Consider the following 13,320-nt stretch of genomic DNA (forward strand, 5'->3'; position numbering starts at 1 on the left):
GGCCACAGCAGCTGCTCACTCTGACACCACTGTGTACAAACCAAGAGAGTTTGGAGGGGTGTGACAAAACAGCAGCATGGACTGTCATTTATAACAGTCCAAAATAAACAATGAACAGAAAAAGAACTAGCAGGAAGCAAAAGAAAACCTACGTCAATTTTACCCCTAAGAAAAAGCTCCCCAAACCAACTCAAGGGATTACTCCAACGCAGGCAGACTACTCAGTGAAACTTTTCTAGAGAAAGTTTCACATTATCAGTTCCTGCTACATACCGCTGCTCTCAAAAATAAAACAACCTGATATATTTCCTAGGAATGTATTTAACAATACAGTTTTGACCAAACAGTTAAATAAAATAAATTAGAGAAGATTTCTGAAGATCAGCATGGAGTTTCTGGAACACAGAAGGAGAATTAGTGACACAGACAGAAACTTCTCACATTTGCAAATAACTAGGTAATATGGGAACCTATTTAGGCAAATACTGATGTTATAATTACCCAGTAAGTACCCTAACTACCCAGGGACAAAATCAGTTTTCTTCTCTATCTTCAGGGTTGTCCTCCCCCCACCTCAAAAGATGAAATTTCAGCTCTGTGCTGGAAATTAGGAGGAACCTGCATTTTTTCTGCCACACTCCTAAAAATCATTCCAGTGTGTACTATTGCATTGTCAGCTGCACGAGAAACAGGTGATTTAATTAACAACATAAACATGTGTATCTGATTTTCATTTATTGTCAGATCAATATCAGCCAGTATAAGATTCAAGTGGCTTTTTAATTGTAGTTGGAAATGGGGCATGAACATTTAAATACTTGACTACATAATTAAGTGTTCAAATTAATACAGCCTTCAGTGTAATTAGAAGCAGCTCAACATTGACACAAAAGCACATGCACAAATGAGTACTGTTGCACCTTTCCGGTGACAGATGACCTTCCCCTCCATGAGTTGAATCAATGCCAGAATTATGAACTGCTTCATAGTGCTTGAACAGCTCCTCAGCTGATCCATGAGACTTCATACAGAGAGGACAAATAAAGCCCTATTATAAAAAGGAAAAGAAAAAAAAAAAAGGTGAGAAGTAAAATTTTATCTTTTTCCATCTTATTTTTTACGCAGAATTCTAAATTTTGTTTGCACATCTAAAAGGTGGCAAATACAATTGTTAAGATTCATACTAATTATTTCATGCTCTGGTAACAGTTTTGGCAACTAAAAAGTTAGAAAATGCCTACAGAAGTCATATTCCAGTATTCAGTGGTTTTTTTCCCCAACAGCATTACATACTAGGAACAAAACCTTTATTTAGAAAAATAAGAAGTCATTTCAGAAGGACTGCTCTGCAATTTCTTCCCCCCCAAGAAAAGAATTTTCCGTACAACTTTTCATAAAATCAGATTCTTCTTCCAAAGAGGAGGTTTGGAGTTCGGTCTTAAAAAAAGGAGATACAAAAACCCACTCTAAAGCACAGCTATTCATACACCTATTACCACCATATTTAGGCTACTCATTTTAATATGGGCCAGAATATTAAGAACCACTTTTTACCTTGCACATAACATTTGGAACATTGGGAATGGCTTTAAACTAAAGGGGGGTAGATTTAGACGAGATAGAAGGAAGAAATGTTTTACACTGAGGGTGGTGAAACACTGGCACAGGTTGCCCAGAGAGGTGGTGGATGCCCCATCCCTGGAAACATTCAAGGTGAGGTTGGACGGGGCTCTGAGCAACCTGATCTAGTTGAAGATGTCCCTGCCCATGGCAGGGGGATTGGACTAGATGACCTTTAGAGGTCCCTTCCAACCCAAACTATTCTATGATTCTATAATTAATTAGTAAATGCAATTCAGAGAAATACTACCTCAAGAAAATCAGATCTCTACAGCCTAAAGAATCAGAAATCATCCATTTTCATTCCAGCATATTTACTGCAAGCTTACCAGAGCAAAAGTTTAGCAGAGCAATGCCCTTATTCTACCCATAAGCCCACAGACAAATGAAAACAGTAACTATTATGTACCTCTAAACATTTGTTGAGTGTCCAAACTGCCATTTGTCAGAAGTACCATCCATCTCATTTTATCTAGCAACCTATTACACCTGCTTTTAAGTGCTGGACTTTACATTGGTTCTTCACTCATTTGGTTATCATGCCAACTCCAAGCCCAATTCCCATTTATGCTACAGCCCATACGCACCACGGTGGCAAAACAGAGACATTTCAGAGTGAGAGGAAACTATTTAGACTCACATTAAAGGCTCCCTGTAATTCCAAGATGTGCAGAGAGAACCTGATGTAAGTGAGATTAAGGCCCCGTTTCTTAAACTCATTTCAAATACACTTTTGCATATTTATACGTTACCCTTAAGTCCCTTATGCCAGTACAAATTGTAGCACACTCCAATGCTAAACCACGGCTCTCCAGTATCCAAGATGAGAGTACTCCTGTGGGATTACCACACTTCACGTAACATCTGCTCCCGTATGATTTCTGAAGGACATATGTAGAGTTTTGACACTCCTTTTCTTCTCTTAACCTTGCATTTGGATGTTACAAGACAAGCCACAAAACTTTAAATATTAGCACAAAATGAACATACTGAATGTGTATGTTGATACCACAATAGCACTCATTTTCTAACTTGACATTCATAGTATTTTGTTTCACTAGTCACTAAGAATTCAACAACCAAACACTTACATGGATTTAACCCAAGAGAACCATCACGTTCAGCTACTCAAACACGGCCAGAACTCCAGAGCACTGAACAAGGACTTTGTAACTGCTATTACTTGTTTAGTGTTTCAGAAATAAATAACTAAATAAAGTTGCTTGTCAAACCCAACACATCATATTGAAGACTAATTTTGGCACAACTAGATCAAACAAAACAGTATACTCTTTCCTAAGCAGACAACAGGCATTTACCTTTAACAACCATTTATTTATTTCCAGAATTGATCAGCACAGTTTCACTCCAGATCAAACCAAGTTAACTCTCATGTATGTATATGTGCGAAAATGGGTACAGAAAATTGGTTAAACTACTAGGTTCCCAGTAATGTTTATCGGATACAATTAGCATGTAATTATATGATGGCAGTGACAGTCACTCTGAGCAAAAGAACCAGAGGGAGATTCCTGGCAAATAGCAATGGCAATGAACTATAGGAGGGGTCAAAAAGCAAAAGATTTATTTTTCCTAGAAGGTGAAAGCAGTCAGTCTCATACAGTAATACTGCAACAGCATCCTTTTGGGATGAAATGCTACAGAGCAGTTCTCAATGTTTAGTTTAGTTTCCCAGTGATGGGAAGGTCTGCTGTTCACAGAGAAAAGCAAATGTTCCTCATAGCATCAGTAAGCGCATCTGGAAAGTGTAGAAAATTGCTCTGGCCTCTCCTTTTTTCCCTTTATTTCTTCCCATTTAAACAGCAAAGTCTGTTTCTTTGCTTGGTTTTTTGTGGCTTTTTTGTGGTTGGGTTTTATTCTGTAGAAAGAGGAGTCCTGGAGAAGAGGAAAGAATAGATTATATGTGCAATTAGCCCGAGGGGACAGCAATCAATCGTTTGTCTCAATTATTAGGCAAAGCCAGCCCAAGATTTCCCAGGCAGGCAGATCTGAAGGCAGTGACTGCAAGGAGAAGGGGTCAGAGGCAGAGGAGAGCTGCTGAGCCAAGGGACTGTGCTGCGGCTGAGAGCCCACGGGGTGGATGGGAGCTCTCGGGAGGCAGACATGCTGTCACCGGCAGAGGAAGGGAAAGCATGGACAAAACCTCCTCTTTATGGTAGAAACCACCTTCTTCTCACATGGACAGGGGTAAAAAGTGCATCACCCACCAGCCCCAGCCTCTCCACCAGCACTGCCATGACCATGGCTGGCCTCACTTTTGAGAGACCTAGCACTGTTGGAGTCAGCGCTAGGTTACAGCTCTCACATGCACTCTTACTCTAATTCAACGTTTCCTAGAGGTCTGACGCACAAGCTCTAACAAAGTAAGATGTCACCCTTCTGCAACGGGGCATCCTCGCCAGGGAAAATGTCATCCTTCCTGTGCAGAGCTGGGGTGGGCAGAACACCGGCTCCTGCAGCTGCAGGCACCACCGCTCGCACATCAGGGCCTTAAACTGCACAAACCCAGGACCCGGCTGCTTCTCGCAGGCTGATAATATTCAGATGTCTACACTTACGTCAGCAGCATTAATTCAGTTCTCTTTAGAGTAAGAAAATCAGAATCATCAGGATCTTCCTGGACACCGGACAGTAACACACAGAAATGTAAAGATTTCCTGGGCCTGCAACTATTAGCCCCAGGTGACAATCTTGCTCAGGGACTTGGGTTGGTGGGTCTCTCACTTTCTCTCTTTAAAAAAAAAAAAATTAAATACAGTCATAAAGATATCTCTCTCAGCATTATCTTAGGATGAATTTTGAAAATATATGCAAAAGTGTATTTTACTAATCTAAAGACAAATGTGTGAGAAGAAGGAAAAGGGGAAGAAACCTGATGGTCTGAGATGCTTAAATCTTGTAAGCATTTTTGTTAGTTTGCAGGAGTTTATATCAAGTGCAAGATATTCCTATATCAGGACCATGCCTAACCTGGATAAAGAGGAGATTGCACAGTTACAATCATGAGATGCAACGCTGGTCACCGCAACCTGGGGGAGCTGAGGTGTCCTTTCCAGTAATTCTGTGCTTGGCTCCCTTCACTAACAGACTCCATTACAGAAGCAGCAAGTATGAGAACAACGTTCTTGTATTTGAAGAAGGAAGCTACCGTATAAAACATGCACAGTTATACTTTTCAAAAGGCTGTATTTGCCAAGAGACATTTGGTAGGTTTCATTTTAAAATGCATTTAGGAGTTACTCTGCATAAAGCACAGCCACAGAGAAGTGAAAGGCAATTCATATTCTTCATTTAATAACAGCAAAGACATCACTTACAGCCCCTGCAGCACTGCACCATAAGTCATAACTCCCTAATTGATGTTTCTAATTGGGCTTTATCTTTCGCTTTACACAGGGAGAAAAGATCCCAAAAGAAGTTAAAGGATAATTAGCGGGCTTTTGTTTTTATAAATACAGAATCTTTCCACCAGGAAATGACAATTTATTGAATCCAAAGCTTTCTGCAGACACCTGTCAGTTAATGGAAAATAAAAATAAAATCACAACCACCACATGCACAAGTTTTTTTTATCAGGAAAGAGTTCTTAAGATCACCATGGAATTGCTGAAGCAAGACAGAGCAATAACAGTAGAAAAGAAAAGGAGTCCAAACCAAAACCCCATATACATGCACAAACAAGCCTCTAGGAGTCAGCACACAATTTACAGCTCAAAATAGCCCCTGGCCAGCAGTCAAGGCATTCCAATGAGAACGAGAGAGGTGCTGAACTTCAAATCCCAATTTTCTGATCCCAAGGGAAATGTTTCTCTTTCAGGTGGACGCCTGTGAGCCATGCCTAGCACCCAGCACCTCCACAGCACCACACTGTTCACGGTGGGACAGGCCTTCCTCGGTGCAAAGACTCCAAAACACACCAGCTTCACTTGAAGCAGAACAGAAATTGCTACATAGAAGTTTTGTAGAAAACCGTCTTGCCTAAGCTTGAGTTATAATGCCAAATTTCACCAAAGATCTCAGACTCTGTGGAAGCACCAGAGGCTTCTTTACTTGCCTTTCTCAAGACAGACTTATGAATAAGCCTGTAGAAGAACATTTGTAGCTCTTTTTCCCCTCTCATAGTTAAGGTATACTTTCAGGCCTGGTAAAGTTAAGCTTCTCAGGGCTCTCCCTCCTAAAAGGCATACGAGGTAAATGCTTCCTTTTCGGTAACATTAATATTCGTACGAATCATTAATACAGTATTCTTTGGGAAGTACGCCAGAATGCTAAAAGCAACACTGGAAGAAAACTCTCGCCACAAGAACTACCATATTTATTTTTATTGTACCAATATATTTTACAGGTCTATTAACTGTTGGAAGAACTTTGGCCTCCCACATTGAAACACACTGCCCAGTGAGAGCCGGGGCATAGGCACACGGCACACAACCAGGCCGCCTGCAGGCTACCAAAGAGCCCTCCTAATCCTCAGACTATTTTAAAACTGATTCAGAAATAGTTTACATAACAGAAAAATTAATGTATAGGACTGAATGGATTCTGTCTCTCTGGCTTCTCTTGTATTACTCTGTAGGACTGAGGGGGAGTAGGGTAGTGGTATAAAAATACGTTTCTGAAAATTTCAGCCTTCTCAGAATATTGTCTTATTTGTAATGGTTTTTTCCTCACCATTCTGCACAAGCCTGATCTAATGAAGTTGCGTAGTGTGACAAGACATTTTGAAAAGCAGTATTTTCCTGACTCACTAGCAAAGAAAACTGAAGATTTTCAAAGATATTCTCTCAACAGGACGAAGGCTTCCGCTCGAGGTTTAAAAAATAACCAAACATTTACATTAGGTGTCTACTCCCCAATCACTACCAATGCAGAGCTATTCAACACAGTTAATGGAGGAAGAAACTAGTCAGCTGACCTAAAAAATGTGTATGCCATATGCAGGGTCAGCATAACAGCTCCCTAGGCTCCATCATCAATAACTGGAGCCTGACACCTACATATACATGCGTTAAATCTATCTTCATCTGCCAACTGCTCTTCTCTCCCCAGAGCTTTAATGAAATGGCCTTTGTAGAGCTAATATGAAACCTTGTCTTAAGTAATTAATGAGTGAAAGCACAGCTTACTTTAGTCAAAGCTCCTTTTTTACAAATTAAAACTGGAGTTATCCGGCAGAAAGAAGATGACTCTTCTTGAAGGACAGTCCCATCAGCAAAAAGCATTTTCTTGAAATACCTGATGACTGTCTAGTCTATTCTCCAATCCCATTTGAATATTGCATAGAACCGAACAAGTGGTCCCATTTAGGCTGCTATGATTGCTGCTGATCTACAGCTGTATGTGGTAGAGAGCCATATAGCACGAATAGCACACACAGAGCTCTATTTGCTAATACAAACAGAGCTTCTGCAACATCTTGAATTTTTATCCCAGCAATTATGTCATGAGTCAAGCTTAAAGAACCAAGGAACTTTGCTGTTTCCCACTGAGAAGTCAATTTTATTCCACAAACACTCTTCTTGGAAAATATTTAAGTACCGTGGTGGTGGGAGGGAGGGGAAAAAAAAAAAACCAACCCACAAACAACCAACCCCAACACACAGAATTTCAGTATGATTGATACTTTTACCGTACGGAAAAGATGAGTGACTATTCTACCATACATACGCTATAGGACAGCTTAGCCCAATCCAGTATGCACTTTAACATGCTTGGCATTCACATGACCAGGCTTTAAGTTTAAATAAATTTGAGTTTTGGGGCTTCATCTTCGACTTTCCAGAAATACTGGGCCAGCACTCAAGCCTACAGCCTGTTTCCAGTGAGCCGCGTGAACAAAAAGCAATAGCTGTGATTCAAGCTCAAAGCTGTAACACCTTCCAGCCATGACCTACGTTTGCCCATGTCTCAGAATACAGACTTACATTAACAACTCTTTCACAACTGTATTGGTACGATAAGCTGTATGCTGTAAATAAAGTCCAGCGTGTTTAAAAACTGAAAGTTCAACAGCTGCATGGCATGTTCATGTGCTCAGAGGCATAAACACTTTTCTGGAGTTGATTTTCGTTTTTGTGTGTCGTGAGTATTTGGAAAAATTCTAAATTCACCACTCACGTTTTTCCACTGCAGGTGAACCTCCACAACCTTCCCTGATACAAGATAAACATCTTCACCAGCATTTAAATAGTAAGTCTAAGCTAAAACTCAGATATTCTCCAGTTACAGAGTGATTTAAAGGCTGAAACATTTTAAAGGACAGCAGATTAGGAACTGCATATACTTAGGGCCAGGGGACAGAAACGTACTGATGTTTCAGAGCTGAAAGATGTATCAAGTAGTTTCTAGGCTTTATTTCCCAAATACATATTGAAGCAATTAACTGAATCCTCAGGAAGTTCTCAGAGGCAGATTAAACTGTCTGCCTAGACAGCAAGGGCGAGACCACATTTCATAAATTCGTAATTCCTAATCAGTCTTACATACTGATAAAAAAAACATGAGATACTTTAAGTTAAAGAATAAATAAATTAGGTCACTCCCTTGACATATTGTTAAAAGGAAAATGCAGTTGACATTTCTTCCATGCCTTCCGCCAGAAAAAGCCCTTTCCTCTGTGTTTACATAAACAGTAAGACAACAGTGGCTTCCTCAGATAACATCTCTAATTATTAGAAAAGTAGGTAAAAAGGTCATGGTTTATATAATTAATACCTGTAGTCCATTTCAATTTTACAAGTAAGTATTTAACTTCCTGGACAAAAAGAAAAAAGGTGTCTTGCTACAGTTTATTTTATACCAGACTGCAGACTCAATGTCTTCCCAGAAAAGAAGCTGGATTCTTCCTGAGAAGAATAGAACCAACTTAATTTCTAGTTCAGTTCTCTTCTGTTTTTATTACTATTGATGAGTAAGACTACAATTCTGTCACAACTTACAAGACTACAATTTTGTCATGAATTAGAAATTCTAATCCAGTGGCTTCTCTATTTCTTAAGGAAAAGTCGCATCACATGGCCAAATCAAATCAAACCAGTATCTCTAATTCTTCATTCTCTTAGTATTGTTCAGGTGTTGCAGCAAATTAATGTACTAATGTAGCTCAACCAATGATTTTTGTTCCTGTGCAAAGCAGACAAGTACCGCTGAGGTGAAAACAGCCACCGCAACCTAATATGAGAAGCAACTGAAAGAGCAGCCAAAGAGAATAAAATATCAGCATTAAAGCACTGACGTGATGTTCTGTGCAAAACCACTCCGCAACATTCCAAAGGCATTCATAAAAACAGAAGATGCAATCAATTGCATCTACAATAAGAGACAAGTAGGAAAAAAACCTACCATAAAGAATGAGGTATTTTCAAAGAAAGACAAAAAAAACCCACATTTTTGCACAACTAGTATGCCAATTAACACTCTAGGCAATCCTGCTATGAAAAGTCTGTTCAGAAATCATCAGGGTCATATCTTGCCTGTATTAGCTAAGAAATACGTATTTACTAAACATCTGCAAAGTTATGAAGACTACCCAAAAGAACTGTTTAAAAATTGCCTTAGATTTAGCCTAGCTGTAGATAAGACAATAGATATTAACAGCCACTATATTCTAAACATTGCAGGAGTACCATACAGTGTTTTTGGATGCCTCAGGAGAAACCAGGAAGGGAAGTCTGAAACTAAGCCTCTCTAACTGACTCACTGTTTAGATGTCCTGAACGTCCAACAATCAGGAGACAGTCAGGAAATGCTGGACACGGTTTAGAAATTTATCATTCCTTTAGGAAAAAGAAAACAAAACAGAAGACACCACACAGCTTTTGTTAGTGACACCACTGTATACATGAAAGCTGGGGAACAATGTCCCTGTTTAGGAATGTGGCGATGAGTGACTTCCATACAGTATTTGTTTGGCTGAGTTGGCTATATATGGACAGAGACACTTGCCAACATTTTGGTGGTTGTTCCTGCAGCTGAATAAGCCTTTGTCTTTTAAAGTAAGGCTTCATCAGTGCTTGGGGGGCAGGGGAAAGTATTTCACTGTCATTTTCACCAGTTGTCATATGGTCCAATCCCTAGTTTGAAAAGTGAGGGCTGCACGGAGAGCTGTTTAAAAGGAAGACTATAAATAAGGCTGTCGGCAAGTGGCGAGGATCCTTCCCCACAACAGGGCATCAGACACCTTTGGGAACTGCAGGAGTAGACACCTGTGACTAAAGAACAAGACCAACTCTCACTGCATGGAGGACGGAGAGGAGGGAAGGGCAAGGAGAGCAGAGGGGCAAATGACCTGACTTACTAAAATTTTCATCAGCAGGGAGGGTGTATCAGTGGAAGACAGGTTAGTGAAGAAAGCTATAGGCAAAATTAAAAGCAAGGTACTAATGCTTTTGTCAACCAAGTGACAATTGTTCAGGTCTCACAAAGTGTGACCAAACACTGTCTTTGCAACATGTCCTATTTCCATGTTCAAGGAGAATGCACTGGCAAAAAAACCCTGAAGTCAGGAGCTTCTTCAGCATTGTTTCCAACAAAATGTATTTGAACTTTTTACAGTAGCATCCCCAAACAACAGAAAGCCAAACACCAGCCTCAGTAAGTCAAACTCAGCAATGTTTCATATGTCTGCTACATAAGATGACATTGGTAACAGATTATATTCTTCTTATAATGCTGACACAGGAATGGCAAAGATGGAACGAAGGGTGACAAGCTGGGTGCGTTGCTGCTTCAGGATCACAATGTGTTTGCTGCAAATGCAAACTATCATTTTCCATCAACAAACACAAACCATCAGCTGCTCAGTACTTTACATATTAGTATTGATGACAATGATTTACAGATTTCCCCACTTTTTCAATGCTTCTATGCACACTGATATAATAAAAGATCAAACTGGGGAAAAAAAAAAATCTATATATATTAGCATTCTTTGTTTCTCACCTCTTCCAGATAGCTACTGAATCACTGTACCAAGAAACACAGCTTTAGCAATAGGAAACGGCAACAGCTAGAAACAACTGAATTTGCATTTCATGTGCTACACTCAATACACAAGTTTTATCAAGTTAAAAAGTTGTAATCAGCTATTGACAAGTAAAAAGTACTGACAAATAACTGATGGTGGAAAAACAAAAACTCAAGGTGGGCAAGAACCCGTAGTCAACTCCATGAAACTATGTTAAACACAACCCAGCTTAAATGAAAGAGTAGCTTCAGGTAACCAAACCACCTCTGATGGCTCACATCCCACAATCTAATGATATCATCGCATCAGGAATTCCACAATCTGTCACTGGTAAGTCACAGCTTACTCAAGTAAGGCACTTGCATTGTGACCAGTTAAGAAAGAAAATAACAACCTGACTTGACCACGAACAGAGCACTAGAGATAGAATCATAGAATCATTAAGGTTGGAAAAGACCTCTAAGATCATCAAGGTCAACCCAACACCACCATGCCCACTAAACCATGTCCCTAAGCGCCTCATCTACATGTCTTTTAAATACTTCCAGGGATGGGGACTCCACCACTTCCCTGGGCAGCCTGTTCCAATGTTTCACCACTCCTTCAGTAAAGAAATTTTTCCTCACGTCCAATCTAAACCTCCCCTGGCGCAACTTGAGGCCATTTCCTCCTGTTCTATCGCTAGTTACTTGGGAGAGGAGACTGACACCCACCTCGCTACAACCTCCTTTCAGGTAGTTGTAGAGCGCGATAAGGTCTCCCCTCAGCCTCCTTTTCTCCAGGATAAACAACCCCAGTTCCCTCAGCTGCTCCTCATAAGGCTTGTTCTCCAGACCCCTCACCAGCCTCGTTGCCCTTCTCTGGACACGCTCCAGCACCTCGACGTCCTTCTTGTAGCGAGGGGCCCAAAACTGAACACAGTAGTCGAGCCTGTGCGGCCTCACCAGTGCCAAGTACAGGGGCACAATCACTTCCCTACTCCTGCTGGCCACACTATTTATTTCTGATCCAGGCCAGGATGCCATTGGCCTTCTTGGCCGCCTGGGCACACTGCCGGCTCATGTTCAGCTGGCTGTCAACCAACACCCCCAGGTCCTTTTCTGACAGGCAGCTTTCCAGCCACTCTTCCCCAAGCCTGTAGCGCTGCATGGGGTTGTTGTGGCCGAAGTGCAGGACCCGGCACTTGGCCTTGTTGAATCTCATACAGTTGGCCTCGGCCCATCGATCCAGCCTGTCCAGGTCCCTCTGCAGAGCCTTCCTACCCTCGAGCAGATCAACGCTCCCACCCAACTCTGTGTCGTCTGCAAACTTACTGAGGGAACACTCGATCCCCTCATCCAGATCATTGATAAAGATATTGAACAAGACCGGCCCCAAAACTGAGCCCTGGGGAACACCGCTCGTGACCAGCCGCCAACTGGATTTAACTCCATTCACCACAACTCTCTGGGCCCGGCTGTCCAGCCAGTTTTTGACCCAGCGAAGAGTACACCTGTCTAAGCCGTGAGCCGCCAGCTTCTCTAGGAGAATGCTGTGGGAGACAGTGTCAAAGGCCTTGCTGAAGTCCAGGTAGACCACATCCACAGCCTTTCCCTCATCTGCTAGGCGGGTCACCTGGTCATAGAAGGAGATCAGGTTGGTCAAGCAGGACCTGCCTCTCATGAACCCATGCTGGCTAGGCCGGATCCCCTGGTTGTCCCGCACATGCCTTGTGAGCGCCCTCAAGATGAACCGCTCCATAATCTTCCCCGGCACCGAGGTCAGGCTGACAGGCCTGTAGTTCCCCGGATCCTCCTTCCGGCCCTTCCTGTAGATGGGCGTCACATTGGCAAGACTCCAGTCGTCCGGGACCTCCCCCATTAACCAGGACTGCTGATAAATGATGGAGAGTGGCTTGGTGAGCTCCTCCGCCGTGTCCCTCAGCAGGTGGTCCCTGCTTCAACAGGAGGCAGTGAAGAGTCAATCAGAAGCCAGTCCCCAGGTGTCCTGGGTCTGAGGAGGTCCCCCAGCACTCCAGGAGAGCAGCACAGGCCAGTTTTACCACAGATCCTGCTCACTTTAACAGGTGACACTTCACCCTTGAAAAGAGATCTCAAGTAACTCTAGGATAATCACTATACTGATGGCTTTCATCATCTTTGGGAATAACATCCCACAGTTTGAAGTTTTCCCTTCAAAAATAAGTGTAAATACACATCCAGTGTAGGGAAGGAAAAAAAGCACTACTTAGCAAATGCATACAGCAGCAAACACAACAAAATTACATCACTCACACAGCCTAGAATAAACACTTTGATTCCAAAACTCAACAAAAGTAACATTGGCAGAAAGAATGCAAAACTTCACCTCCATACAAACCCATTTAGTGCATGGCAAGCTGCCTGCCCCCAGAAGTCAAATATATTCTCTGAAGGTTCACAGCAGAAAAAATTCAGATGGCCTTGTGCAGCTGGAGGCTGTTACCTTACAGAATCTAAATTCTTCCAATTGAGGAGTGTAAAACTGCACAATTAAAATAAGGAATTGGAAGAATTTAGAAATGCACTACTACTTATAATGTCTATTAACTGAAACAGCCTTTGCATTTTGTTTGGGGCATAAAAAAATTCCAGTAAAATTCTATATTAAAAAATTGTTTTTATAATTCTTTTTATAATGTTGCTGCAACATGTAAGGCTCTTAAACATGTTCAAGAAGCTTCTAAATTTTTTTAT

The 13,320-nt window shown here is 41.5% G+C and overlaps 1 protein-coding gene across 3 annotated transcripts in view; it reads right to left on the reverse strand.

Moving 5' to 3' along the window:
* Positions 1-13,320, reverse strand: part of EEA1 (early endosome antigen 1) — a 73,015-nt gene that overhangs the window by 47,342 nt on the left and 12,353 nt on the right. For all 3 annotated transcript variants that reach the window (XM_076334438.1, XM_076334428.1, XM_076334420.1), the window contains one exon: positions 921-1,048. In XM_076334438.1, coding sequence (XP_076190553.1) covers positions 921-1,048 — 128 coding nt within the window. The remainder of the gene's footprint in view (positions 1-920; positions 1,049-13,320) is intronic.

The sequence above is a fragment of the Aptenodytes patagonicus genome, chromosome 1, assembly GCF_965638725.1.
Source record: "Aptenodytes patagonicus chromosome 1, bAptPat1.pri.cur, whole genome shotgun sequence".
In the NCBI taxonomy this organism is placed as follows: domain Eukaryota; kingdom Metazoa; phylum Chordata; class Aves; order Sphenisciformes; family Spheniscidae; genus Aptenodytes; species Aptenodytes patagonicus.